At 47.9% G+C, this 27,595-nt stretch overlaps 1 protein-coding gene across 8 annotated transcripts; it reads left to right on the top strand.

The window, feature by feature from the left end:
* Window positions 1–397: 397 nt before the first annotated feature.
* KIF23 (kinesin family member 23) lies at window positions 398–25,992 on the top strand. 8 transcript variants are annotated; one of them, XM_055002576.1, is made up of 24 exons: window positions 398–483; window positions 2,740–2,806; window positions 3,632–3,754; window positions 4,449–4,554; window positions 5,313–5,449; window positions 6,032–6,141; window positions 6,218–6,391; window positions 6,782–6,823; window positions 7,126–7,238; window positions 10,300–10,421; window positions 10,672–10,774; window positions 10,955–11,034; window positions 11,122–11,241; window positions 11,612–11,771; window positions 12,172–12,336; window positions 12,918–13,075; window positions 13,311–13,484; window positions 15,396–15,575; window positions 15,905–16,204; window positions 19,324–19,554; window positions 20,053–20,135; window positions 20,507–20,585; window positions 20,717–20,787; window positions 25,400–25,992. In XM_055002576.1, exons 1-24 carry the CDS (start codon window positions 470–472, stop codon window positions 25,413–25,415), a joined length of 2,928 nt encoding a protein of 975 aa, XP_054858551.1. In that variant the 5' UTR covers window positions 398–469; the 3' UTR covers window positions 25,416–25,992. The 8 variants fall into 8 exon arrangements, with proteins under 8 accessions (XP_054858551.1, XP_054858550.1, XP_054858549.1 ...); XM_055002575.1 differs by having other exon boundaries at window positions 423–483; window positions 2,737–2,806; window positions 6,221–6,391; XM_055002574.1 differs by having other exon boundaries at window positions 423–483; window positions 2,737–2,806.
* Window positions 25,993–27,595: the final 1,603 nt, after the last annotated feature.

Here is a 27,595-nt window from a genome sequence, read left to right as displayed (position 1 = left end):
TCCTACGAAATGACCTCTGCTCAAGGATAAATAAATATAGTTCTCTCCTAACAACCCTGTGAGATAAGCTAGGCGGAAAGACTACGGTGGGGAGAAATGTGATCTTTAGGACTACCTTCATCCCTTTCTTTTTATTCCGTTCTTTCCTAGTTTTATCTCCTCGGGTCTGGTCGCGGGCACCAAAGCATCAGATCAAGAAGCGTTGCCGTGGCAACAGAAAGACGCTTCCATCCTTTCCCCCCTGCGCGCTTTTATGACATCAACACGACGCACCACAAACTCTTGTCGGGGGAAAAGAAAGCGCGCGGCGATGCTACTGGCCCCGCCCCTTGCGCTCCATCCACCGTGATTGGTCGGATTTGAAAAATAGCAGGCCGCGCAGCGGATGCCGGGAAGCGGGAGGGAGCGTTCAAACCGAATCCCTCCGGCGTGAGGCAACCAGCGGGACGGCGCCGAAGTCCGAGGCGGGATGAAGGCGGCGGCGTGAGTGGCGGGAAGGGAAGGCGGCGGAGTTCCTCCCCTCCCCACGCGGGCTCCGGCCGAGGGGAGGGTCCGCGGCGGCCGCTGTGCCTGGGGCGAGCACCGGAGCGGCGGCCTCCTCCTTTTCCTCCGCCTTAAGGCTGTAGAACGTCATACCAACCACCACTTCTTAGTAGTGCCTGTGGAACGCACTGCCACTGGGTGCTTGTATGCTTTGGCTGGGGGTTTGATGCTGGATTCTCAATTAAGAACTTTTAATATTGGGGTTTTTTTAATGATGTTTTATTTTGGGAGCTGCGTGTGGCAGGTTCCCCGTGTAGAGGCTGCGTTAAAATAATTCAGAATAAAAGGCTATTGTGGGAAATCTGCTGGTCGTGCTTGGCTGTGGCTTTGTTTACCTGGGATACCCATTTCGAGTCCCCGCTATGCAATGGGGTCTTGCTGGGTGAGCTCAGAGTAGTCACTCAGCCTAACCTACCTAGTAGGTCAAGATGGGCAGCTGTGTTCGTCTGTCTGTAGCAGTAGAAAAGAGCAGGAGTCCTGTAGCACTTGTCAGACTAACAAAAATTGTGGTAGGGTATGGGCTTTCATGAGTCACAGCTCACGTTTTCAGATACCAGAAGTCCAGTAGCACCTCTAAGACTAACAAAATTCGTTGTGGGGTGTGAGCTTTTGTGAGTCACAGTTCACTTGTGAAGAAGAGAGCTGTGACTTAAGAAAGCTCATACCCTACCACAAATGTTGTTAGCGGTGCTTCTGGACGCCCACTCATTTCTACTGCGATCTCACAGGGTTGTTAAAATGCAGCAGACTTTGGGTTCCCCGTTAAGAAGAAAGACTGAATATAGGTTAATATATGGATTTATTAAAATGGTACTAAGCTGCCTTTCCTTCATTCAAGTGAACCCAAGGTAGTGAAGAAAACAGGACCAGACCACTCAATTAAAACACTAGTTGTCTAAAAACTGCTTCTGGAAGTTTTACTACTGGATTCAGAATCTCCAGTTAAAATGAATTTTAAAAGAATGTTTTGCAAAGATGGGGTGGCAGGAAAGGGCATGAGAGAGTGTTGCTTGCTCCATTAGAAGCCTGTTTCAGACCTCTTCCTGGAAAAGTTCTTAAATGGGTCACTGGTCTTTGCTGTGCTGAGGGTGGGGATGGTAAAGAGAACTTGCATGCTCATATTGGCATACTGGGAGAGGCAGCTGTGTAGACATGTGGGTCACAGGCCATATAAGGAATAATGGGAGAAAGCCAGCACCCTAAATTGAGCTCTGAAAGAAAAAGGAAGCCTGTGCAGGGGTTCTAAGACCTATGTAACGTTTACAGTGCTGAGCTTTAGTAAAAAGTTGTGTTCTTCATCGGTTGTATCCCGGGATGTGTTTCAGAACATCTCAGTTTGTAGTATGTTGCACTAATCTAGTCTTAAGGTTGCAGCAGCATGGCTTAATTGATGTAAGGAAGCAGCAAGGAAAGAAATGATTTTTCAGCCATAGCACGATGGGCCTCCACGATGGCCCTTTAAGACCCTCATTAATTCCCTCAGCTCCTTCATAAATCAGGGAAGCAAGGCCCAAGCAGGAGAGGATCCTGGAGAGCAGCTCTGTGTTTTTCCTGTCTGTCGTCCTAGGCCTGTACCAGGGCCTCTGAGCAGTTATTAGGGTCCCAAAACACCAAGAGCATTTTTGGAAGACAATTGAATCAACTGGTCTTCCAGGGTGGGGCTGTTCAAGTTTGGTCAGAGCCCTTGTGGAGTGGAGGGGATGTTATCAACAGTGCCTCTATCAGGCAGTGATCTGACTATGATAACGGCCTTAATCTGACCTCCCCACTCTGCTCTATTAAAAAAGACAATTCATCATAGGACGTTTTTCATGTATTGAGCCCATAACAAGCTGGGGCAGTCCCATAGTCTCCATGGCAGCCAGGAAGTCCTGAATGTGACCTCTCTGTTGGATGTTGAAATTCCCCAGAATGATCCACTTGGGATCCTCAACACCAAGTCAGATGTCATGAGAGGGGGAGGGTTGCATTTGGGATATTTGTGTGATTGTTTATGGTGTGAAATTGAACACACTTCATTGTCATACACAATCTCCTTTAACTGCTGTCAGCAGCCGTGGTGGCCCTCTTGCGGAGGGCCACCACGGGGGCAGAGATTCACAAGGCTTGTTCCGGACTCTCTTCTGCCTTGTCATGCCGGTTTCAGAGCAGTCACATGTGGTGACTGTCTGACTTTTGATTCTTTACTCCCAGTAGAATTAAACCCCCCAGGCGGAATGTGCTGAAGAAAGTATCCAGCAACAGTCTGAAGGACCCTGTTGGGGTAAGTGGGGGCAGGACTAATTCCCTTTTGCCTGTTGCTCCAGCTTTTTCTCTCCCTGTTGATATTAGAGAACCAGTTTGGTGTAGTGGTTAAGAGCAGCAGGACTCTAATCTGGAGAACCAGGTTTGATTCTCCACTTGAAGCAAGCTGGGTGATCTTGGGTCACAGCTTCTTGGAGCTCTCTCAGCCCCACCCACCTCACAGGGGGATTGTTGTGGGGCTAATAATAACATACTTTGTAAACTGCTCTGAGTGGGTGTTAAGTCATCCTGAAGGGCGGTATATAAATCTGTTGTTGTTGTTGCTGCTGCTGCTGCTGCTGCTGCTGATACTACTACTACTTTGTAAACCACTCTGAGTGGGCGTTAAGTTGTCCTGAAGGGTGGATATAAATCAAACCAAAAACATTTTGCACAGCATGTCTTCCTGCTTGCATGAGAATACTTCTCTGACAGCAACCGTAAGCTCAGCTTGATAATGCAAATAGCATTCTCAAGGCTTACCGAAGACTGAAGGCTTTAACCATCTGGTTAAAAAACTGAATCGGGACTGCCTTATTTTCTAGTTTCATAAGGAGAATATGTTTTACATTAAGTATTCTCTTAGGAGGCCAGTGTTTTTCACTGCATTTTTTTAAAAAATGGCTGTTTCGGATTGCCTTTCCGACTGCCCCCTGTCCCCAGTCCTGAACATACCTAGAAGCTAATCCTACTTGTTTTATTTGAATGGAGGGAAAAGACAAGCTTTGTTTTCCTATGCTTAACAAGGCTCTAACCTTGTAAATTATTACTTGGCTTTCTAAGCATTGTGGTTTTCACCGCTCAGGTGTACTGCCGGGTGCGCCCAGTGCCGGATCAAGAGTGCTGCATCGAAGTGATCAGTAGCACGACAGTCCAGGTTCACCCGCCTGATGGATACCGCAGCAGCCGCAATGGGGAGTATAAAGAGGTGAGGTGTGCTGAGAATACCTAGAAGTTCAAAACTGCCGAACTGAGGATTTTACAAGTCTGGATCTGCTGAATCCTTGAGTAGAAAGCTGCCTTTGCCTCGGGAGACAGGTTATATATCTTGCGCAGGTCCCCAAGCCTGCTGTTGCAGATAAGGGTGTTGGAAAAGGCCCACAGCTGGATATTGCTGGAGCTTAGCTCATTGGCTGTGAGATGGTACCCTACTGCAGGTAGTGACAATCCGTGGCAGGGGTGGCAAGGGCCATGAGGTGGTGGTGGTGGTGGTGGTGGTGGTGGTGGTGATGATGATAATAACGACTGCACTTATATAGCGCTCTTCTAGACAGATTAGTGCCCCACTCAGAGCAGTGAACAAGCCAGTGTTATTATCCCCACAGTATTGCTGGGGAGCTGGGGCTGAGAGGACTGGCTTTCCCAAAGCCTCCTACTGAGCTCAGGGCAGTAGTGGGATTAGTGCCAGCAGAGTGCTAACTTGCAGCCAAACCACTTAACCACTATGCTACAAGTGCCTCTATTGTCTTCATGACTTGGACTAGGAAGAGCTGCCGGATAGACAGCTTTATAGAACAGCAGCAACGTTGCGGCATGGCCTGCCTAACTTGCCGAAACAAGCGAACTGTAACCAAATGCCTGCGTCCTTTTGCCTCGCGACAACTTGTTGCCTTTCTCTTCAGGTCCAGTATTCATTTAAAGAAGTGTTTGGAACCAACGTCTCTCAAAAATGGGTTTTTGATACGGTTGCTAGACCTCTCGTTGAAGACCTCATCCATGGAAAAAATGGTATGCTCTGATTGCTGGAATGATTTGATGCTATGGGCCACGACCAACTCGCACACACCTTCTCTTTTTTTCCCTTGAACGCACTGCCTGCTAGGGCTGTTGAGGACTGGCTTCATTCAGTATCGATACAGAATGCTGTTATGGCAGAATGAATTTGAAAAGAAAATCAGAATATCTAGTTGGAAGGAAATAAATTGTTGTGTGGTTTGCTCGCCTTGAAAGGAATGCGCGTAAGCGGTGATGTTCAGTTTGTAATTTGCCTTTCCCCCAACAAGGCAAGCTTTCCAGTCAATTGGTCAACACAGTTCAGAGCACAGCCCCAAAGGCTCATTCCTAAAGCATTACTCTTTGGAGTCTTCGTAATAAAGTATGCTCCCTTCTCTTCTCCGTTCGGCTGTTCCTCATGGGCGTCATCTATTGGGGACATTTCTCCCAGTCCTACGGACATTCCTTGTGGTTTTGTAAGCCTGCTTCAAACTTGGTCTGCCCAGGGAGTTGTTTTATTTTTGCACTTGTACCTCTCAGATCCACAATATGTTCCTGTTCCTTACGAGGTATTAATTCTGTGGTACTAACGGCTACAGCCAGCAATCTTCCTGCAGTTAGAGGGTATGGATGGAAAATGCTTGCAGGGACATGAGAGTACTTTTTATTTTTCAGGTGGGAAGCCTTGTTGATCTGCAGTAGAGCTTTTTATCGTAGTTGGCTCATATGAAGTTTTCTCAAATACTGGCGTTGACTTTCTCCTTGACTCCTAGGTCTCCTGTTTACATATGGAGTTACAGGGAGTGGGAAAACCCACACGATGACGGGCTCCCCGGGCGACGGTGGACTTCTTCCCCGGTGTTTAGACATGATCTTCAACAGCATAGGACTGTTCCAGGCCAAGCGATATGTAAGTTTCTTGCTTTCAGATCTTGACATTTGGCAACTGGCACCAAATCTGACTGACAGGCATGCGTTGTGCTAGATTTGAGAGCCAGTTTGGGGTAGTGGTTAAGAGCACAGGACTCTAATATGGAGAGCCGGGTTTGATTCCCCACTCCTCCGCTTGAAGCCAGCTGGGTGACCTTGGGCTAGTCACAGTTCTCTGGAGCTCTCTCAGCCCCACCCACCTCACAGGGTGTTTTGTTGTGAGGATAATAATGACATACTTTGTAAACTGCTCTGAGTGGGCATTAAGTTGTCCTGAAGGGCGGTATATAAATCGAATGTTATTATTATGTTATTAGATATTTCACAATGCAGACTATTCTTAGGGGCAGGTGAGCAACCTGAAAGTCTATTGCATTTAGTCGGCCAAATCTTACTAACCATTTCTTTAGAGCGGTACAACTTTTGTCTTCAAATCTTTCAGTGCAATATACAGAGTCCCTGCAGCCTGAGATCCTTGCTTTGCTGCGACCTTTGCTTCCACACTGTGAGGCAGAGATCTTGGAAAATCTCCCCCATTATGGTGTGATGTACTTGCTTTCAGGTTTTTAAGCTTGATGAGAAGAATGGGGTCGAGGTACAATGTGAAGTTGATGCCTTGCTTGAACGCCAGAAGAGGGAAGCTTTGCCGGTTCCAAAAACTCCATCTGGCAAGTAAGTTGCTCTCGGAGCAGAGAAGGGGCGATGCTGTTGCTGTGTCGTCTTGACGTTGCACGTTGTTGTTTTTAAGCAGGCGGCAGATCGACCCAGAAATTGCTGACATGATCAACGTTCAAGATAACTGCAAACTGGAAGAAGTCGATGAAGACAATGTTTACAGCGTATTTGTCTCTTACATCGAGATTTATAACAACTACATCTATGATCTACTGGATGAAGCCCCTTTTGAACCCATCAAGCCAAAGTGAGTCAGCCTTCTTCAGCAGGGTGCTCGATCCAGCTTTCATATGTACCCAACTGATTCTTGCTGTTTTGGAGTGTTTGGGAAATTGTTTTTCCCAAGGTCATGTAGAAACATTGAGTGTTGCTTGCTCCGGAGGTTGGCATAGCTTAACTGGAAACAAAATCTTGTCCAGCTGGTAGTTTGCTGGCTGACAATAGATAAGGCAAGTAGCTCCTAAATAGGCCACATACTTGGCCAGATCTAGCAAAATGCAGAAATAGCTTTTCAGAGCACAAATACAGCCATTTGGTTTATGATGATCTTTAGAAAATGTTCTCCACTTTGTTATGCTAACTGGGAGGAAAGGGGAAGGGTGATGAGTATAACCCTTTAACTGTGTTCCTTTGGTAGGTGGAACGGCTGTGGCACCCCGCTGCGAAACGTTGACTTTATGTATGTGCACAGACTCTTCCCCTCTTAGTAGTAGTAGAGATAACTAGTGAGCTGCTGTTTTTTTTCCTGTTGTGAATTTCTTTGCTCTCTGCTTCTCTCACGCTGAGGCTTTTGCTCTCGATGGTTTGCGCATGGCAGAGTGAACGCCTCCCTCTTAAATGTAAAATATGACTTGTGGCTAACCCTCCTGGAGCCCTTGCAGCTTGCCTGACTGTTAATGCTGTCTGGTAGCTTGCGCTGTAATTGTCTCAAAATACATGTGGTGCTGGCGACGGACTACATTGGGATCCTACCCATTGCAGGCCTCCACAGTCCAAAATACTCCGTGAGGATCAGAATCACAACATGTATGTCGCAGGATGCACAGAAGTGGAAGTGAAGTCCACAGAGGAAGCTTTTGAAGTTTTCTGGAGAGGTAAGAACTTTCCTGCTGTGTGCCTTCAACAGAATGAAGGGGTGGCTTTGGGCATTAAGCATGTGGTGAAGATCTTTGTGGTCCTGGTGGACGGAACCCCTTCTAGTTCATTGCCGTGCTTCTACAGAGTCATAAGCAGAGCAGAAAAGCAACAGACACCTGCTGTTTGTTTTCTGTTCAGCTAATCTGTAAAAGGGAACATGAATCTCTTAGTGACTGTGTGCCACTGAGAGGCCATACACAGGGCTTTTCTTCAGCTGGAACACGGTGGAATGGAGTTCCGGCACCTCTTGAAAATGGTCACATGGCCGGTGGCCCCGCCCCCTGATCTCCAGACAGAGGGGAGTTGAGATTGCCCTCCGCGCCGCTCCAGTGTGGAACACTGAGTCCTGAGTTCCACCACCTCTTTTTGCAGAAAAAAAGCCCTGGCCATATATTTCTCTTTGAAAGCTGTCTAGGCCAGTGGCTGTCTCTGCATTTTGTGTCGGTGACATTTTATCTTGATGCAGCGGGCTGGGGCGGTTGGTTCAGATCTCCTCTTTAGGTCTGTCCGTTCTCAGCCTAATGATACCCACAGGATTGACAGGTGGGCACACTGGAGGAGTGGCAGGGTGATTAAGTGGTATTTGTCTGCCTCGCATTACCTACTGAGAAGTTCCCTGGGCGATCCTGAGTTCCAGTATTGGTGGAGAAGGAGGGAAAAAATCAGTGTCTTTACCCCATTGATGCAAATCTCCACTTAGTTGGCTTTTTAAAACTCCAGAGTCACAAATTCTTCAGTCTTTCTTCAGAAGAGGTGTCCTGCTTTCTGGATATTTTTGGCTATCCTGTTATGCTGTTTTTCCCGCTCTGGACTGTGTGCTACTCTGCGGGTGACCGTACCAGCGGGACTGCCTCTTCCCAGATGTCCCTTGGAGGGCTCTGCATTCTGCAGACAAGCAGTTGCTGTTGGTCCCTGGCTCGAGGGACGTTCGCCTGGCCTCGACCAGGGCCGGAGCTTTCTTGGCCCTGGCACTGGCCTGGTGGAATGCTCTTTTGGTTTAGATAGGGCCCTGCAAGATCTGCGGCAGTTCCCTAGGGTCTGTAAAAAGGAGCTGTTCCGCCAGGCCTTTGGCTGAGGCAATTTGTCTCTCCTGACTGCCCAATTCCCACCACCCCTGCCCAGGATATGAATTTTAATCTGCCAGCTGCTTTATGGCATATTCAGCCTTAAACTGAATCTGATCGCAGACGCCTCTTTGTGTTTGTAACTGTTGATAACTGTTGGTTTTAAAAATTGTTTTAATGTAAATTGTTTTATTGTAAATTATATCTATCTTTTAGTGTTGTTACCCATCCTGAGCCTGCTTGCAGAGAGGGTGTGATATAAGTCTGAGAAATGACATGAAATACCGTACATGTGCATTAGGCACAGTGACACTAACCATCTTCTCGGATTTCGGTTTCGTTTTCACGGCCATGTCGGACGCTCCTCTCCGCAGGTCCGAAAGGAAACGTCCGAGCAGCCTGACCGGGCAGCTGATCTGCAAAGATTAGCCCCCAGGACTCCCAGGGAGGGAGTCAGGGTCCGGGACGCTGTGGGAAGAGCCCTCTGGCAAATCGAGGCAGGGGGTAAATTGCCCGTTTGTCCCCATGGAGGCCGGCAGACGTGCGCGGCACCTTGTGTGCTGCCGGGCCACGGAAAACGGCAAAGAACAGGACTAGGCGGAAGCCTGTAAGTAAGCGAATCCCTTCTGTTATTACAAGCGTATACGAACGAGTGGTGGGATCTGAAGTTAAGAAGACTCGGATTTCTTCCCCCTCGCTGAGTTTCAGAAGGTTGGCGGTCCCCCCCCCCCCTAAAATGGCAGCGAGAAAGCAGAGTCCCGCTTTGGGCAAGTCGATCTCGGCTGCCCTGCAGGGAAAAGCGGAGTCGCTCGAGGAATTGGTGAAAAGATCGGTCATCGAAGCCATAAAACCCTTTGTTGACAAGCTGGATGAAACAGATCAAAGGGTGGGCTTAATTGAGAGCGATGTGAAAGCCATTAAGGAAGCAGTGGGGGGGGCAGAGAAGTCTGCTCGGGAAAATGCATCACTCATGAGAGCAACGAACAAGGAGCTGAAGCTGGTCGAAAACCAGCTGATCGGGCTGCAAGTGGAACGAACACAGACTGTTTTGCGTCTCCAGAATGTTAAAGAGGAGGAAAACGAGGATCTAAGGGAGCTTGCCTCGGGGAATTATTGGCGTCACCCGCGAGGGCAACTAAGGAAGAGGTGAAAAGCGCCATTTTGGAAGTCCGCCGGGCTTCTTCAAAATATGCAATGAAGCGGCAGCTGCCTCGCGAGATTTTTATTGAGTTTTCATCCAGGAAGGTCCGAGACACTATCCTATTTAACTCATATAATGCGGACTTGGACTTTCTGGGAAATAAAGTCAAGATACTGAAGGACGTTCCATTTCTAGTTCGGAAAAGAAGATTTAAGTACAAAAAGCTCGCAGCTCTCCTGAGGGAATGAGGAATAAAGTATAAATGGCTATTTCCGGAAGGAATTTGGTTTAATTATAAAGATCAAGCCTACAAGATAAACTCAGAGGATCAGCTAAGGGATTTTGTGGACAAAAATCAAGAATTCGGGCAAGATACCATGCAAAATGAAGAAGACTCGAAGCCTGAAGGGAGGGGGGAGGCAGTGAGCGCAGTGGCTGTAGCTGCTCAGAGAGAACTGCGTCCGAGGCCCGGGGGGGGGGGGAGAAAATTTAATATGGGTTGTATTTTGTATTTTGCAAGGTCAACCACTCCATCATTACTTTATGAAGGCTTAAATTTTTAACCATGGCAGTATGAAGGGAAAACATTGTAGTGTAGTGTTTATTGTTTGTATGTAACCCCCCCTTTTTTTCCAGCCTTCCTTCCCCTTTTCTTTCTTCTTTCCCTTTTCCCCTTTCCTAGTACTTTTGTAGGTTTTTTGTAGATTTCTGTTTTAGATATTAAAAATAAAAAAAAATTCAAATAAAAAAAGACACTAGCCGTCTTCTCCTCAGTCCCCTCTTCAGGTTCACATTAAACATTTTTGTTAACAGGCCAGAAGAAGAGACGCATTGCCAACACTCAACTCAATCGTGAATCCAGCCGTTCGCATAGTGTGTTTCTAATTAAATTGGCCCAGGCTCCGCTGGATGCGGATGGAGACAATGTTTTACAGGTGAAATGAAGAGGGGCTCATGAGCACTTATCCTCATTCCCTGCATGCCACCCCATCCCACGCATAACACAAACTAGTTTGATGACTAGGATGTCACGTGTGGCACTGTATGTCCGCTCACCAAGCCTTGGGCAAGGTGCTACTATTTCCAGTTTGCAGATAACAAAACTGTTTTGGCAGAGAGGGAGAAAGGATTGAAGAGTGGTTCTCAATTAAAAACACAAGTTTGTTTTCCACTTTTCTCTCCCAGGAGAGGGAACTGATAACCTTGAGCCAGCTTTCTTTGGTTGACCTGGCAGGAAGTGAAAGGACAAACAGAACCAAAGCGGAAGGCAGCCGATTACGTGAAGCAGGCAAGTGCTGTGGGGGGCTGGTTTGTTGGCATCCAGTTGTGCCCCTTTTGCCTGGAGCAAAAGCCAAGTGCCAGCCGTCTGCCCTGGAATCCCTAAAGTGTACAAGTGGAAACCAGGGTCCCCGAAAGGGGAAGGGAGACAAGCATGGTCCTTGATTCTAACAGCTGTCCTTCCTTGCAGGGAATATTAATCAGTCATTGATGACGTTAAGGACTTGCATAGAGGCTCTGCGGGAGAACCAAACCTATGGAACTAACAAGGTGTGTGGCATGGCTTTTGTGTGACTTTTGTGTGGTCTTTACTCTTACTGTTTGGTGCTTACTAAAAAAAAAACACAATTTCTTTAGATGGTCCCCTATCGAGACTCCAAACTGACCCATCTTTTCAAGAATTACTTTGACGGAGAAGGAAAAGTACGGATGATTGTCTGTGTGAACCCAAGGGCTGAAGACTACGATGAGAGTTTGGTAATTGCAAGGGGTTGAATTCCTATGATTGGGGGTGGGCACCTTTAATATTAAGGTACACTTAAAAATCGGTGCTATGTGTGGGGTTAGGGTAGCTTTTTGGGAAGACTGTGTCCCTGTATCTGGTGAAGGATCCTGAAGTCTTCTGAGCTAATTCCTGTAGGCATCAGTGTGGTTGCATGATGTCCTTGACAGCAAATGCTCAGCTCCAGCATGTGTGGAAGCATGGCACTTCAGTTGCGTAGGAAGTAAGAATCCCTCTGCGGGACCCAGAACTTCTAATACAGCTAAGCAAGGGTGTGCCCCATTAATTGGCCCACAAGTTTGCTTTTCAGTGTGGCAAATGAACCCACACATTATTTTCTTACAGCAAGTGATGCGGTTTGCAGAGATAACCCAAGAAGTAGAGGTGGCAAGACCTCTTGACAAGCCTCTGTGTGGGTTAACCCCCGGCCGCCGGTTTAAGAATCAGGCCTTCAGAGAGGAGCTTTCACGGCAGCTGGAAATCCGAGGTGGCCCAATAGATGGTGGTAAGTCCCAAGACGCTTTCTATATCTCAAGCGCTGACTTAGGCTCTTCTCAGTTGGCCATCAGGCTATCCTGGGACAAGGTTGCAGCATCATGTATAATTTAGCCCAGAGTGGTGCCAGCAACATCTGGTACTTGGTAGTTGTCACCTTGTAAGTGTGCCATCAGATTGGAGCATCATGTTCGAATGAGAGCTGATGTTGAGGGTTCTTGGCAGTGGCTCAACACTGAAGGTGTATCTCTTATTCTTGAAGTGGTGCAGTGCCACTTCTACGTGGGTGGGCATTTGGGAATAAATATGTGCGGCTGGGAGGGGAAGCAAGAACGTGATGGGCACTGACAGCTCAGCCTGTGGCTAAGGTGGGAGGCACAAACCCATGCAGCCTGCATTTTCTCTTGCAGATCGAGAGCGGTCTGTCACGGAGGCACTCTTGCAGAGCTTTCCTCCGATGCCCTCCTGTGAACTCCTAGACATCAATGACGACCAGACCCTTCCTCGACTGATTGAAGTGCTTGAGAAGCGCCATAGTATCCGTCAGATACTCACAGAAGAGTTCAACAAAAATGGTAGTCCCTCATAGGCTGTGTTCAGCAGTGCCCAAAATAGATGTCTGTGATAGCCTGGTTGCTCTCTTGGGGATGGCACAATTGGAGTGTTTTTCAGAAAATCTGGACTACGTGGACCAGCTTACCCTCTTGCTGATGGCCATTGGAGCAGAAGATGGCCCTCTAACCAGATGTGATCTGTGTTTTGCACATGCAGATGATGCGATCTGGGTTTTGTTTCCCAGCGTGTTTCTGGCATTGGGAGGAATTCTCTCCAACTGGTACTCTCTGTACAGGTCTGGATAATTCCCTATTTGGCCAGAAATCGTACATTTCAGTCCCCCTAGACTTTTGAGGGAGAGAGTTAATCATGTCCCAGTGATGAAGTTGATGAGACCAAAGCACTGAACCTGGCCTGGCTTGTGTCAGCTGTGCTGCCAAAAGAAACTCTGACATTTTTATCTGTTTTGTAAAATCCATGTTCAGTTTCTACACTTCTCCCCATTTTACAGATGTGAGTGCAGACTGGAGGGTGGTAACTGGCCTGAGCCGGGGTAATTCCACTACCAGTCTGGCTAATCAGTGCCCCCCTTGCGTTGCAGTGCTTTTTGTGAAGGGTATGCTGCAGGAACTTGATGCCAGCCTTGCTTCCAGGGAGAACTACACTCAGGTGAAAATGGCTGAAAAAGACAAAGCGATAGTAGGACAAAAAACAGAGATCGAGCGGCTGGAGAAGAAAGCCAAAACTCTGGAATATAAGGTTTGTGTTCGGTGGCCTTGCCTTGTATAAACGGTGACTGTCTGTCCCCTTGCTCAGAAATCACCTGGAGACCGAATGCACCTCTTACCATTCTAGAAGCTGGGTTCACTGGAAATGCTTATACTGAACTGACAATGGCTACTATCCATAGAGGATATCTGTCGCAGCATCCGTTAGAATGTAGACGGTAGCACCCTCAAAGCCCCTTGTTGCTAGCTGCCGCTTGTCCCAACAGATTGACATCTTGGAGAAAACCACGGCCATTTATGAAGAGGAGAAGCGCAACCTGCAGCTGGAGTTGGACACCAGGAGCCAGAAGCTGCAGCGACAGGCTTCTGAGAAACGTCGGCTTGAAAACCGGCTGCAGGGCATGGTGACGGAGACCACGATGAAGTGGGAGAAGGAATGTGTAAGTCGCGGGGGGCTTCTGTGTAAGCTGGGCTTTGGAACCTCGAGTGCTGAGGGAAAGGCATCCATGGTGAAGCTTTTCTGATGGAAAAGTGAGCGCTCCCCCTTTCTAGGAGGCATTATAGTGAGGGAGCCAAAGCAACTTATAGAAACATCCAAATTACAACACAATCAGTTTAAATATTAGAAGTTGAATAAACAAAACAAGAACATCCAAAGTGGGGTCTAAGTCACTGAACTGGCTAACACAGTCTCTAGGCCACGAGCCAAGGCTTGAGGTACCATTGCCCTTTGATTTGATTCGCAAGCCCAGGCTGTAAGAGGAGAAAATAAGTTCACGCCCTATGTGGTATTCACCTGCCCATCACAAGATCCTCCCAGTTTTTTTCCCTGTTAGTAATTCCACCATGCTGGAGTGATACTGGGGAATCAAGTGTGTGGTCTGAAGGAGAGTGGGTAGGAAAGGGCCTTTTCTTCTAACTACATTGAAGGTAGGGCCAGCTAGCTTGAAGTCCCTCTTCTGGAGAAATGTTACAGGTTTTGTCTTTGCATTTTAGGTTAAGGGACAGAACTATTGAGCTCCTTGCGAATTCTAAAACTGCCTTCCAACCTGTCTAGCTCTTTGGGGTGTTTCTTTCATTCCTGTTTGCCTCTTGAGAAACTAATGGAACTGCCTGCAGCCCGCCCTCAGCACGCTCCCCTTCCCGTTACAGTGGGGAAAGAATTGGTGCACACTCTCCACACGGCCTTCTGGGCAGCGCCATTTCTCCCAGCTTCCCAACATTCAGGGAGAAAGGACCCAGTAAAGCAGAGAGCACAACGCAGACCCGTTCTGCAAGTGTTTTGGAGAAGGAATGAGGCGCAGATTTGATTTCCCCTTGAGCATTGAGTCGGTCTGGCCCTGCCAAGTTGCCTGACGCAATGTAATACTACAGCTTGCCAAGACAGCTGGCGAAAGGTAGCACAGAGAACTGAGATGCTGACATCTCCCTTCCGCTGTCAGTCCCTAGTAGTAGTAGTAGTAGACGTAGTAATAACAACAGTGTGCTTATACACCACCCTTCTGGACAGATTAGTGCCACGCTTAGAGTGGTGAACAAAGTCAGTGTTGTTATTAACCCCATGATACCGCTTGAGGACCTGGGGCTGAGAGAAGAGGCCCACCCAAGGCCACCTGCAGAGTTCGTGGCAGTAGCAGAACTAGCAGAGTGCTGATTTGCAGCCCAACCACTGCTCCTGGGGATACCCCAGGGGGAAAGTTTACCTCCTTTGAGCATAGCCTCAGTCTCATCCTCCTGGGAAAGAAAAAAACTCCTGAAACCTGGGAAAATATTTCCCACTTATATTGTTGAAGGCTTTCACGGCTGGAGAGCGATGGTTGTTGCGGATTTTCCAGGCTGTATAGCCGTGGTCTTGGCATTGCAGTTCCTGACGTTTCGCCAGCAGCTGTGGCTGGCATCTTCAGAGGTGTAGCACCAAAAGACAGAGATCTCTCAGTGTCACAGTGTGGAAAAGATTTGTAATGTGTGTAATGACCTTTTACATACTGTGACACTGAGATCTGTCTTTTGGTGCCACACCTCTGAAGATGCCAGCCACAGCTGCTGGCGAAACATCAGGAACTGCAATGCCAAGACCACGGCAATACAGCCCGGAAAACCCACAACAACCACCAATATTTCCCACTGTTTTTTGCTGGGGGTGGTTGCTTCCTGAAGCAGACGGGAAGGGTTGCCCAGGGCCCAAACACCCAGTTCTGTGCATTTGGTGGGACCGTCGCCATAAGTCTGACTTGCCATTCTGCAATGGTGGTTCTCTCGCCTTCTAGTTCGTAACAATTCACTGCACGTATGATACATGTGGCTGGCAAACTTTCAAAGGTGAGCTTCTACTCTTCCATTGTCCCTTGCAGGAGCGGCGAGTGGCAGCCAAGCAGCTCGAGATGCAGAACAAACTCTGGGTGAAAGATGAGAAGCTGAAGCAGCTGAAAGCAATCGTCACGGAACCCAAGAGTGGCAAGCCAGAGAGGCCTTCTCGGGAAAAGGATCGGGAGAAAGTCCTGCCACGATCGCTGTCGCCTCCACCGGTCCCCGTAGGTAGCTTTGAAGTCTCTTGGGCGTCTGGCTAAATCATTGTGTGAGAGTGGGGGTGTGTGTTGTGGCTGGGCATTATCCTTGGTTGTGAGGCTGCAGGGAGCCCATCCTGTGTGTGGGTCTCTGTTCTTGCCAGCCTGCCCCCCCTCTCTAAATACCTGGAAGCAGGTTTCCCTCACCCCTTCCCTGCCATGAGTCTTCTAAACCCAGGCTGGAAGAACGTGGGGGTCTGCAGCCTGCTTCTGCCCTCCAAGAGTCTCCTGGCTGTGTTGGTTTTGTCTTGCCTGCCTTTCCCTGTGCCTTGTTCCCTAACTTCACCTCTCTTCAGTTTTCTAGTAACTGTGTCACTCAACTCCCTGCTCACCCGCCTGCCGCAAGTGAGCCACAGCTGCACAGGCGCTCTAACTCGTGCGACAGCATTTCCGTGGCCTCCTGCATCTCGGAATGGGAGCAGAGGAGGCCTGCCTACAGCAGCAAGCATCTCAGTGGCGTCAGTGGCGGCACACCCCGAGCCAGGACTAGGCTGCAGGAGCCAGAGCAAGCCAGGCCCTGTGCCATGGCAGACAGAAGGCGGGGGATGCACTGGACCGGAGCCCTTGAGTTCCCCAGCGATAGAGAGGTGCTAGAGGTAGGAGAGGGACTCTGTCGCAGGGTTACAGCTACTCCCAGCAGTGCGTAGGTGCAGAGTCAGGCCCCAAAGAGTAGCAGAAGAGGCCCCAGGGCCTTAGAGGCAGAATTGTCTTCTCGTTCCCTGGGAACGGCTGTTCTGCAGGAGTTCCAAGAAGATCCTTAACTCCAGTGCGCAGGCTGGCCTTTGAGCTGGGATGCAGGCGGGGCTTTGGGGGGCTGCAGTTGGTTTGAGCTGCCTCCAGATTTGGCCTCTGTGCTCTCATACATGTGTACGTCCTTCACATACACATTCTGTCTGTCTGTGTTTGTCTCTCTGGTAATGTAAGGCATGAGTGTGGCTCCTCGCTCTACGCTGTCCTCTCTTCAGGCTTGCTGGTCCCCGTTGGATAGATGCCACGAGTCCCTCTGCTCTTTCCTGTTGAACAGGGTCTGATAAGCAGGCTGCTGCATGAATTTTGCACTCAGAAAAACAGGCTTTTACACGTGCAATCATTGCCTAGATGTAGCCGTGGCTAGCTCTTATTTTTGATTTGCCTGGCCAGAATTAAACTGTGATGTATTTGAGATTAGGTGGCTTCAGTTGAATCACTTGACTTAAAAAAAAAAATCCAAACCATCTTGTATGTAGAACAACTAGCCGGTTGCTGTGGGAACCAGAATGCTGCTCTTGATGGCCCCCTGGTCTGGCCCAGAAGGGCTCTTCTTTATGTTGCCTCTTGTTTTTCTTACATTGTAAAATGTCAGCTTGGCACTTTACTCTCATTATGGTTGAAGATTCGTAGTTTAACCAAGAGTCCTTCCATTGGGGAGCTGCCTCCAGTGCACACCTGAGCATGTTGGCTACCACTTCCAGACAGGCTCTCCGTTTGTGAAGATCTTCCTTGACATCTCAGTCAGGTCTATCATGGCCGCAAAGCAGAGAGGTCCTTTTGTGTCTGCCTGTGTCGTATGAGAGCAGAGCAGCCTGACGCTGCCTGTTACTGTTGTATTGCCCAGTTGAACAAGCATGACTTTTGTTGGAAAGCGTAGCTGATGGGATGGATGAAGTTGTGTCTGGGCCACGTGTAGCTTTGCTATGTGGGGATAGCCACCTGGCAGACCCATCCATTGGGATACCGGCCATTGTTGCCTGGTCAAAGTTAAAAGAAAATGGGGAATTTTAAACATCACCCCAGATTATTCAGGTTAAAGAAAAAGAACTCGCTACCTACCTCCAGGGAGAAAAGGCAAGGTGGCAGACACCACCTACTGGGGCGGCGGGGGGGGGGCGCGAGGGGAGCCAGGCGGTGTTGCTTAGCAGCTGCTGTGCAGGTGGGTGGCGAAAATGGTGGCGGCAGCAGGTGAGGAAGGATGGAGGAAGCAGAAATGGCAACTGGGGAATGGGGTGCCATTGGGGTGCACCAAGTTTGTCCACCATCCTGTTACTATTGGCCCAATCTGGGTTGGGAACAGAAAGCAGATCTTTATAGACTCCCCCACATGCTTTATGCTCCAAATCTCTCTGCCTGCTGCTGGCCAGCTGATGGGAGGGGATTGGTGTAGAAAGCACAGGGAGTGCACTTTCCGCCCAAGTTCCTCCCATCCTTTGGCCTGTGTGTGTGTATGGGGGGGGGGGGCGCTTATCAGCGACTGCAGGGATGAGGACAGAAGGGGAGGATAGGATGTCCTTTTCCCCCATGAATCCTCACAGGTCTTCTTCTTATTTCGTATGATAGAGTATTGCTTAAAACTAGGGGGGGAAGTGGCCTTTCTGCACCTGCTGCTTATGATGTTGGGCTGTAATGAACCTGCTGTTCGCTAGGCCAGAGGTGGCGGGGCTCAGTGGCACAAGAGAGGCTCATTGGACCTTTGAATGGCTTCCTGATTGGTGACAGAGCTCTGATCTTCTTGTGGTCATTCTTTCTTTCTCTCTTCACCAGCCCTGCACTGCTCACACGCAGACACAAAAGTCCTCTACAGCACAATTCCTTAGACTACCACTTGGCCCTTAGAGGGTACATGGCCAGGGGAAAGGAAGAATCTGGGAAGTCTGATTTCAATCCCCTTAGAGAAGCTGCCTTCCTCCCTTTGAGGGTAGCCCAGTGGTTTGTGCGCCTGCTGGGTCCTTTGGGGAACAGCCTGCCCCATTGGTGCCCAGGCTGTGGCCGCCTTGGACAGCTCATTATAGCTTAAAGTTGAAACTTGTCAATAGCAACAGCTGAGGCGTCCGTTTGCCCAAATCCAGTCAAGTCTTTAAAACAAAAAAACCTCTCTTGGTATCTCTTAGCACCTTGGTAGAGATCTCCTGGGATCAAAATGAACTATTGTGAATAGTAGTAGCAGGCATTGATCCTGCGACCTGAAACAAGGAATGAATTAATAAAAAGAAAGTGCTGTGCCAAAAAATAAGTGGCAGGGCCCTGACACACAAGCCTGACGGTTTGTCACAAAGCTGTGTTGCATATCAAGTGAGCACAGAGATCCTTAGCGAAGTCCTTGCCTGTTGCTGCCCTTCCAGGTGATCTCTTTTCTCACCTGGGAAACGGTGGAGCTTTGTGTAGAAATGTCAAGTGGGATCCCTTGAACGCCATGGCTTTTTGGCCCACTTCTTTCCGATTTTTTTCCTTTCTGGTGCCTGCTTGCCAATGAGGGGGAGGGCACATGTCCTGTCTCCAGTGCAGTGGGCTACAGTCCATAGAAACAAATGCCTTGGTAAATCTGTTAAATTTAGTGGCTGTTTAAAAACAATCTGTGTTAGTTGGTTGGTTATAGAGTTCTTTGGAACAAGAATGAGTGTAATCCAAAATTTTCCTATGGATGATGTCACATCTTTCGTGCCCAGGACCCCATAGTGTGTATGAGGCAGCCAGTAGTCTCTTCAAACTCAGTATGGTTTTGGTGTGATTATCTTTCTCCCCTGCCCTGTGCTAGAAATTCACTCATGTTGGCAAGAATGACCCTATTTTTGCCTTCCAGTTTTGTGCTGAGAATCAAGGGACATTTATTGACTTTTTTTGTATTATTTAGTAACTTGGTGATGTGATTTAGGGAGGCCGCTAAAGATGCATTTCTGAGCTTGGGAGAACTCTGTAGCTGCTCACCTGTGGCTCTTCCCATTGTCTCTGCGGTCTGATCTAGAACGCTCCGCCAGTTCGCCTCAGGCACAGGCGCTCTCGCTCAGCTGGGGAGAGATGGGTGGATCACAAGCCGTCCTCCAACATACAGACAGAAACGGTCATGCAGCCACAAGTCCCCCATGCCATCACGGTGGCCTCTGCCAGCGAGAAAGCCCTGGCCAAGTGTGACAAGTACATGCTGACCCACCAGGAGCTGGCTTCCGACGGGGAGATTGAGACGAAGTTGATCAAGGTAAAAGGGATTTTTTAGGCAGGGCTCTGAGGGTTGAAAGGTTTTGTGGGGGAAAGGAGAAGCGCAGGTTCTTTCAGATGGGGAAATTAAAGGATGCAAATGTTCGACTTCTTTGTAGAAGAGAACTAACAAAGTCCCTCTCAAGTAGACTTTGGCCATGAGGACTGAGATAATGGCTCCAAAGCAGCAGCCGTTCTTGTGCCATTAATCATTTGTCAAAAGCCCCTGGGATTGTTGCTGGGGTGGTAACTGTGGCAGGATTATGCCAAAAGATATTGTATGTAGGTGCGTGATGAAGGACACAAGATGTGGTGGGAGTATGCAGGCTTGGTTTTTGGCTAGACTGTCTTCTCTAAGGCACAGCTTAGCTGGATGTTCAGAGAAGAGAACTTTTCCTTTGGGCCTGGTCTGCAACATCTGAACAAACTGGAAATACCAAAGTGACTTCCCACTTCAGTGATCTACGCAGCGAAAAGTTTAACTGTGTTTTGCTTCTAGGGTGATGTTTATAAGACCAGAGGAGGTGGCCAGGCAGTCCACTTTACAGAGATTGAAACCCTGAAACAGGAATCACCAACCGGGTGAGTCTGGCCCGGCATGTAGATCCCTGATGGGGAAAACCAAGTCCAGGACAACCATCTCCCAGTGGTGTGTTCTGTTCACTTGGGATTAAATATATTGTCCTTTTCCCAAAAAGGAATAAGCATCTCATAAAGGGAAAAAAATATATCTAATAAAATGACCCTCTTGCCCTTTGAAATCATAAGACACGGTGAACACCCAAATCTGGTCCTAAGCAACCTGCTTGTCTTGGTGGGTGTTCTGCCTGCCCCTTGTCAGCTAGCCGCTTTTAGGCAGAAGGTTGGCACAGGAGTCTGTGGACCAATTAAGTCCCTAACAATGGCTGGTACTGAACCATCGTTGGGCTCTAACTGTTCTCTGCTGCTTCTAGTCGAAAGCGCCGATCATCTCCCTCGGATCCTCCACCAAATGACGCTGCAGAGTCGGAATGGACCGATGTAGAAACACGAGTAAGTTTGAGGAACGGTGTGTGTGTCTGTGTGTGTCTGTGTGTGTTAAGCTTAACTGAGGTGCGTGTGTGCTGCAGAGCTGCCTCTTGACCCCAGGCTGCACGCGCAAACTCGCATACGTTTCTTTGCAGTGTTCCGTTGCAGTGGAAATGAAGGCAGGCTCCAACCTTGGACCTGGATACCAGCATCACGCTCAGCCCAAGTAAGTCTCTTTCTCAGTACGATAGGAAGGTAAGGCAAAATGGATGGGCTCACCATCCCTTGCTCAGGAGGCACTTCGCAGATTGACATCAATTCAGGCTTGGCCGTTAAGTTTAATCTTGGGATGTTGTCAGATTTTTATGGATGACTTTTCTCTCGGTGAGGGCTGATGAAGGGGAGGAGCTGCTGGCCACCTTCAGTGTGAAACCCCTCTTGCATGTGGCTTTCCTGGACCTCAGCGACCGAAATGATGAATGTCCTTTGGCCAGTGTTCTGTTTCTGCTGCTTGAGCATGTAGTGGCTACGCAGCTTCAGGCCATCTTGAAGGAGATGGGAATCCAGGCCCATTTCAATCCAGATTCTGGCTTGGAGTTGGGATGGAATTTGTTTACTTTATAGTCCACCTTTTTCACTGTGGCCAAAGGCATATTACAGGATATAAATCAGGCCATCTTGAAGGAGATGGGAATCCAGGCCCATTTCAATCCAGATTCTGTCTTGAATTCAGGATGGAATTTGTTTACTTTATAGTCCACCTTTCTCACTGTGACCGAAGGCAGATTACACGATATAAATCAAGACAGCAAAGACATGCAATAGGACTAGGAATAAAGAATTGGAAAACAATGTGAACAAAAGCTATCCAAGGCAGTGGTTCCCAACCTTTTAGAATATGAGGATCTCTTTTTAAAACCAAAAAATGTTGCAGGCCCCCACAAGACAGTAGTTGAGCTATTTATATCCGTTGACTAAGAAAATACATAGCAATAAAAAGATCAAAATGACAGTGCTTAGTATATATATGGATTCCCTTGCAATACTCCCCACCCACCCCCACCCCTGTGCTGGGGTCCCCAGCCCCCTGATTGGGAACCACTGATCTAAGACAAAGGTAAACAATACAGAAAGTGAAATTGCCAGGTAAAGGCAATACAGTAAATGCAGGAGATGCCTTCAATAATCATTGCAACGGGCTACGTCTGTCCCCATGTCTTCCTGGGGTTTTCCATTCAACTATAGTTTTGCCAATCTTGCCCACTGGCACCTTCAGAGGGCTTTTGCTCGGATGAGCAAAGCTGTCAGGAGAGCTTTGCAGGAGAGGTGGTCCCGCAGGTATGTGGGTCCAAGGCCATTCAGGGCTTGGTTGGTAATAACCAGAATCTTGAATTGGACTCAGAAACTGATGGGAGTGTCTGTGGAACGGGTGTGACGTCTTGAAACAGAATAATTTTATCTGCCACATTAAAGCTCTAAACCGTCCAGTTCCTGAGATTTATATCTCAAATTCTGGTTAAGCTCAGAAACTTCAAATCAGGCCTAAAAGCAGAGGTTTTTCTTTAGAAAAAAACCTGCTTCTTATTACAGTTTATTTTGTAAGTTCTTATTTAACCCTTTCCGTCAAGGCACACAGAGACTTCCTTTAATCTTGATACTTTATTGAAATAAACTCTAATATCTTCAGTTAAGCAAGATACTAAACCACAAAGGCTTATTGTGAAACCAATAATTAATGAATGTATACATGCAGTAAAAAGTAATTATTACATTTCTCAATTCTAAGAATAATTTAAAATCTGGTCATCCTAGTCTACTATGAAATGCATTGAATTCTCAACACACACAAACACACACATCTCTCAGCTAAATACTCTTCATGGGATTTCGTTTGTCAAAATCCTAATTTCATATGTGGGTGACATCTTTTATACTAACTGGCATATACTTTTACATGTGACAATAAAAAATACGATTGGTCTTAGATATAGCTGATTCTTTTCAATCATGTTACATTTTATTAAAGCAAAGTGTGATGTTAATGGTCAGGTGCATGATAGACTCTATAAATCTTTAAAGGTTGTCAAAAAGTTAAGATGAGGATCTTCAAACTCCAAACCAGCTATGCCAACATCTTCTTTATCTATAGCATAATAGTCATACTATATAGGATTTTAGTAAGTTCAATAAAAGCAATGTATATAGTTAATCTAACAAGTGTTATCCCAAAGACTGTACTTGATATATCGCTGTTTATCATTGTATTTTGTATTTGCATGTTCAACCCAATTTAAAAAAAAAATTAAGATGAGCAGATTACTAGTGGTCCATTCTAGCAATTAAGGATTCATTAATCTACCATTGCCTGACTATCTTTAATGGGTTATCAAAAGAGAAAAGAAACGGTTCTGCTTTATGCAACCCGCTATCCAACTACATTGACATTCATACAAAGTTTGCTAGAATTTATGTGCATAACTAGAGTATGTTGTGATTTAATCCATATTTCCGTTACAATCTGGGTCCTGTCCGGTGCCTAATAGCAACCAGGCATTTTGCCGTATGGAGCTTCCAAGTTGTCTTTAAGGGTAGACCCACATAGAGTGCATTACAACAGTCTTGCCTCAGGGTAACCACAGTGAGGATCCACTTGGCTGGATCCGCCAAGTCAAAGGTAGGGGGCATCTTCCAGGCTCAACAAAGCTGGTAGAATGCCTTTTGCGGCAGCTGCATTAACTTGCTTCTTCAGTAATAGTACTGCATCCAGTATCACCCCTAGGATCTTGACTGAGCCAGCGAGCATCATCAAAAGCGAGGAGCTTGGTGTCCCTCAAGACCGTCGGCCTCGGCTGCCCTGATTGACAGGGAATGCATCCCTGCTCATTCTCTTGGGCTCTTTGGCGGCTATTGGTATCACGGGCCACAGCTTCTTTCGGAGTGGTTAGCTGTGTTGGAGGTCAGGGCTCCACCCTTAGCTGGCTGCTTTCAGAAAGTGGTGTGGGGCGGGGAGAGCTGCTGCTTTGCCCTGCGGCAGTTATGCTGTTTGCCAGGGATCTCCAACCTTGTCAAGCCTGTGGGCACTTCTAGAATTTTGAGAACAGGTCGCAGGCACCACAGCAAAATAGCTGCCATGGAGATGGGACCGATCACAAAATGATTGTGCATTCTTCAGTTGCAAGAAGTTGGGAGGTTCCACAAAAAGTTAGGAGATCCCACTACTCCTATGATGGGGGTAGCTGACCATGTGACACTGGAGCGATCAGCTGTGGGTTTGGAGTGAGGCTCAATACACAGTGCTGGTCCTTATTCTTGATGGGCTGAGAGACCAAGGGTACCCACAGGACTACCTCCTCCCCTTCTGTCCTGCTCGCTTGTTACGAACCTTCCCCAAAGCCTGCTTTCTGCACTTGCACCTGCAGAGGTGAGGCAAATGTCAACTAAAGACAGGGCTTTCTTGGTGGTGGCACCCTGTCTTTGGAATGTCTTCCATCTTTAGGTCCATTTGGCACCCGTGTTGCCAGCTTTTGGGTGCCAAACTAAAAACTTTTTGTTAATTAAATTAGTTGGATTTCTTGCCCGCCTTCCCCAAAAATGGGCTCAGGGCGGGTTACAACATTATACCGTGATACACTGTACAGTGATAAAATAATGTTTGTGCAGGCTTGTAACTGAATTTTATCTCCTTGCCCTGTTCTTTCTTCTAATTATGGCAGTTCTGCTGGTTTAGTGTGTTAAGAATTTTGAATGATTTTAATTGTTATATTTTTATTTCAAATGGTGTTTATACATCTTAGGCAGATATTGGAGATTGCAGGATTAAAAAAAAACCTTCTAAAGATAAGAGAAGTAAATATCAAGGTTTGGCCTCTTGCAGATAGGTGCCGGCCACACTGTGGAAGCAATCTGGAAAACTGGCAGTTTTACAAGGCAGTTAACAGGCAGGAAGGGACATCAGAGGTAAAAACACACACACACACACACACACACTAGTTATTTGGTTGTTTTATTTAAAAGGCAGAAATCTGGCTTCTGGAGTCTGCTAGGCAGATCTGTTCCTGAGCTTTGAGGAGGGGCAAGGAGTTGTACGGGGGGGCCACCGGAGACTTCCCCATTCCCATATGATCTAAGCATTGCTCACTCTTGCAGGTCTAGAGAACTAGTGTTGTGTGTACCGGTTAGAGTGTCGGACTAGGATCTGAGAGACCCAGGTTCGAATCCCCACTCTGCCATGCCGGGTTGCCTATGGAACCTTGGGCTAGTCACACACAGCCTGACCTCTCTCACAGGGGGCGGTTATGAGGATAAAACTGAGGCAAGGAGAATAATGTAAGCTGTTTTGGGGTCTCCATTGGAGAGAAAAGCAGGGGTATATTAATGAAATAAGTAAAGGTAGATTTACCGCTATACAAACAAGAGTTTTGTTTGCTTCTCCTCAAAAAGCGATTCTTGGGATGCTGGCTCCTGCCCCTGCCAAGCCCCTAACCACAGATGCATTGTTCATGTGGATGCAAAGAACTGGCTGCTCCCTGTGTGTTCCCTTTTTAGCCAGCTATTGGTTTACCTTCTGTGATGTCATTAGATGAACTGCTGGGAGGGGGAAAGAGAGTTGGAAACCAGTGTTCCCTGCAGGGGAGAGTTCTGCATTTGGGCACCAGTTCTCCCAAGATCCAAGGGCAGAAGCTGTTGCTTCCTGTTGGCAAGAAGAGGGTTTTAGGGGAGGGGGGGTGGAGGAGCATTGGGTGAGTTTTGCATTGAGCGGAAGTGCACTTTCCCAGTTGCTTCCTACGCTGCTTGTGAGGGATGATTATTCCAAGCGCAATCTTTCTCTCTCTTTGTAGGCGCAGGAGACCGTGAGGCGCTTGTTAGAGCTGCTCCTTTGTCCAAAGGATCTTTCCGGGCTTCCTAGCCGGCTATACCCAGCAGTGGCTCACAGAAACGACATCTGGCCTCGCTCTACGCCTCGGCACTTAAGGAAGACGGCCTGCTTCTACTCTTACCTCTCGACTCCACCGCCTTGTAAAGCTGCCCCTCACGACCCATTCGTGTTCTACGTAGCACAACCTTCTTTTCCTCTTGCCTTCCCATGTCTTTTTAAAAGAGACTCTGTATCAAAGTATGCTGCTATTTATTTAGCTCTCTTGAAGTGTTTTAGGATGTCTGGGTGCTAGGTTAGGATTGCGGCCTTGATTAGGAACAGCTCCCGCCTGAGCTTCTCGTGGGGCGAAAGTGCTGCCCATGAAGCAGGAGCGTGGCTCTTCGGGGGGTGGAGGAGGACCTTGTCCCCAACCCCTCCGAGCTGTGGGGACGTCGGATCCCCAGGAGCTGGCTTCCTTTTGCCCATTTATTACCTCTGGCGCAACGTGCAGTGCAGAGCAAAAGGACTCGTCGCTTCTTAAGTCTCAAATGACAAATAAAGACTTAATGCACAATATTTTGCTGTCCGTCTCCTCACCTGTCTGGCGCCCTCCCGGCAAGGGTCAGAGCCAACCTGCATCCTCTTTTCAGAGAACGTGTTTCCTGGAAGTGTTGGAGGAAGCCAATCTTCTGGAAGGAGTTAAAGCAGGGAGTGTCTCCTCGGCCACCCACAGCAGGCAGGGAAGGGTGTCCTCCCAGAACGACGCTGCGCTGCAGGAACAGCACGCTTTCTCCTTCCTCCCCCAATTTGCATGGCCGCCTGTACTTGGATTCACACACTTGGGGTTGTCTACACCTGACTGTTAAACGTTATATCCTACAACAGGAGCCCCTTTTCCTGTCCTGACTGACAAAGATGGGCTACAATTGGTCTTCCTCATGCAAACAGCAGGAGGTATTGTACCACCCGGCTCAGCACATCCCTCTAGCACAAGGAGCTTCCTTCTGACACGAGGCTTTTCTGCTGGCAGGATGGTTTTTTTTAAAGCCCTAACAAGTTGTGGTTGAGCAGCAGCCTTTGCCCTTTCTAGAAGAAGCTGGCAGAGCTGCTTCCGCCACTGGGTTTGTGGTTAGGAGTGTTTTGCCTTGCCAAGGTGACTTCCACCAGAAGCGAGCAGAATCACAAGGGAAGAAGCAGCCCCCCGCTTTCCTGATCAAGGCCGGAGTCCCCTTCTCTGGGTGACATTGCACAGGGCTGAAGTCACCTTTCCGAGATCTGCCTAGCTTGCCTGAGTGCTGGTATAGCAGAAGTGTTTACCTTGCAAAGGGTCTTGTAAGGCACAGCTAAGCACATAATTGACTGCTACTAAGGCTGGTTATCTCTTGTCACTCCCTTGGTTGGAGTGAGGCTGAGGTCTCGAGTCTCTCCCCCACCCTGCCCCCAACACATGCCTAAAATATGAGGCTGGCTTCCTTAGGTATGTGTCAACAAGGTCAGGGACAAACTTGAATTCCTTTTCTGTTTGTGCATCGCGCTTTCAGCTCGCAAGCAAAATGCCCCACTGTTAGGAAGCTGCTTTTTGGGGAGGCCTGACTCCAGCAGCCTCCAGTAATGGGACCCATTTCTCAAAACTGAGCTGCAGAGGTACAGTTGTTTTAGTTGAATTGCGATAGGAAAGGGTAAAGGGGACACACAGACGGCCGTACAGGGTTGTTGGGTGTATTCAGAAGAGACTGAGGCAGCTGCATGTATTTGTATTTTTATGACCCAGTTGGGTTCTGTCAAAACCAACTGAGACCTTTGTCCCTCTGGTGTAAGTGAGGCCTGGTGCTGAAAAGTTCTGCCCAGTCCAGATGAGACGGCCCTTACAAGGGAGCAGCATCCCTTCCCCGTGGAGTACCTCAGCTTCTCCCAAATCATTTCCATCTCCAAAGCAAGCAACACTCCAAATACAAATAAAGAGTCCAGTAGCACCTTTAAGACTAACCAACGTTATTGTAGCATAAGCTTTTGAGAACTACAGCTCTCTTCGTCAGATGAATTGCTGGGCTCTACTATTTTGCAGCCGCAGACTAACACGGCTGACTCCTCTGGATCCATGTCCAAATATACGTAACAAACTTATTGACATCACTGTTTCTAACCATGTCAACATGGTGAAGTTGCAGTTGAGATAAAA

Source organism: Eublepharis macularius, chromosome 18, assembly GCF_028583425.1.
Source record: "Eublepharis macularius isolate TG4126 chromosome 18, MPM_Emac_v1.0, whole genome shotgun sequence".
NCBI lineage: Eukaryota > Metazoa > Chordata > Lepidosauria > Squamata > Eublepharidae > Eublepharis > Eublepharis macularius.
Note: the sequence above shows the minus strand (reverse complement) of the source record. Positions and strands in the feature narration are given on the sequence as shown.

Coding starts and splice junctions, on each gene's coding strand:
- KIF23 (XM_055002574.1), top strand. Junction 13,485..15,395: donor TGAAGTGGGAGAAGGAATGT/GTAAGTCGCGGG, acceptor TGTCCCTTGCAG/GAGCGGCGAGTGGCAGCCAA. Junction 16,205..19,323: donor GCGATAGAGAGGTGCTAGAG/GTAGGAGAGGGA, acceptor GGTCTGATCTAG/AACGCTCCGCCAGTTCGCCT.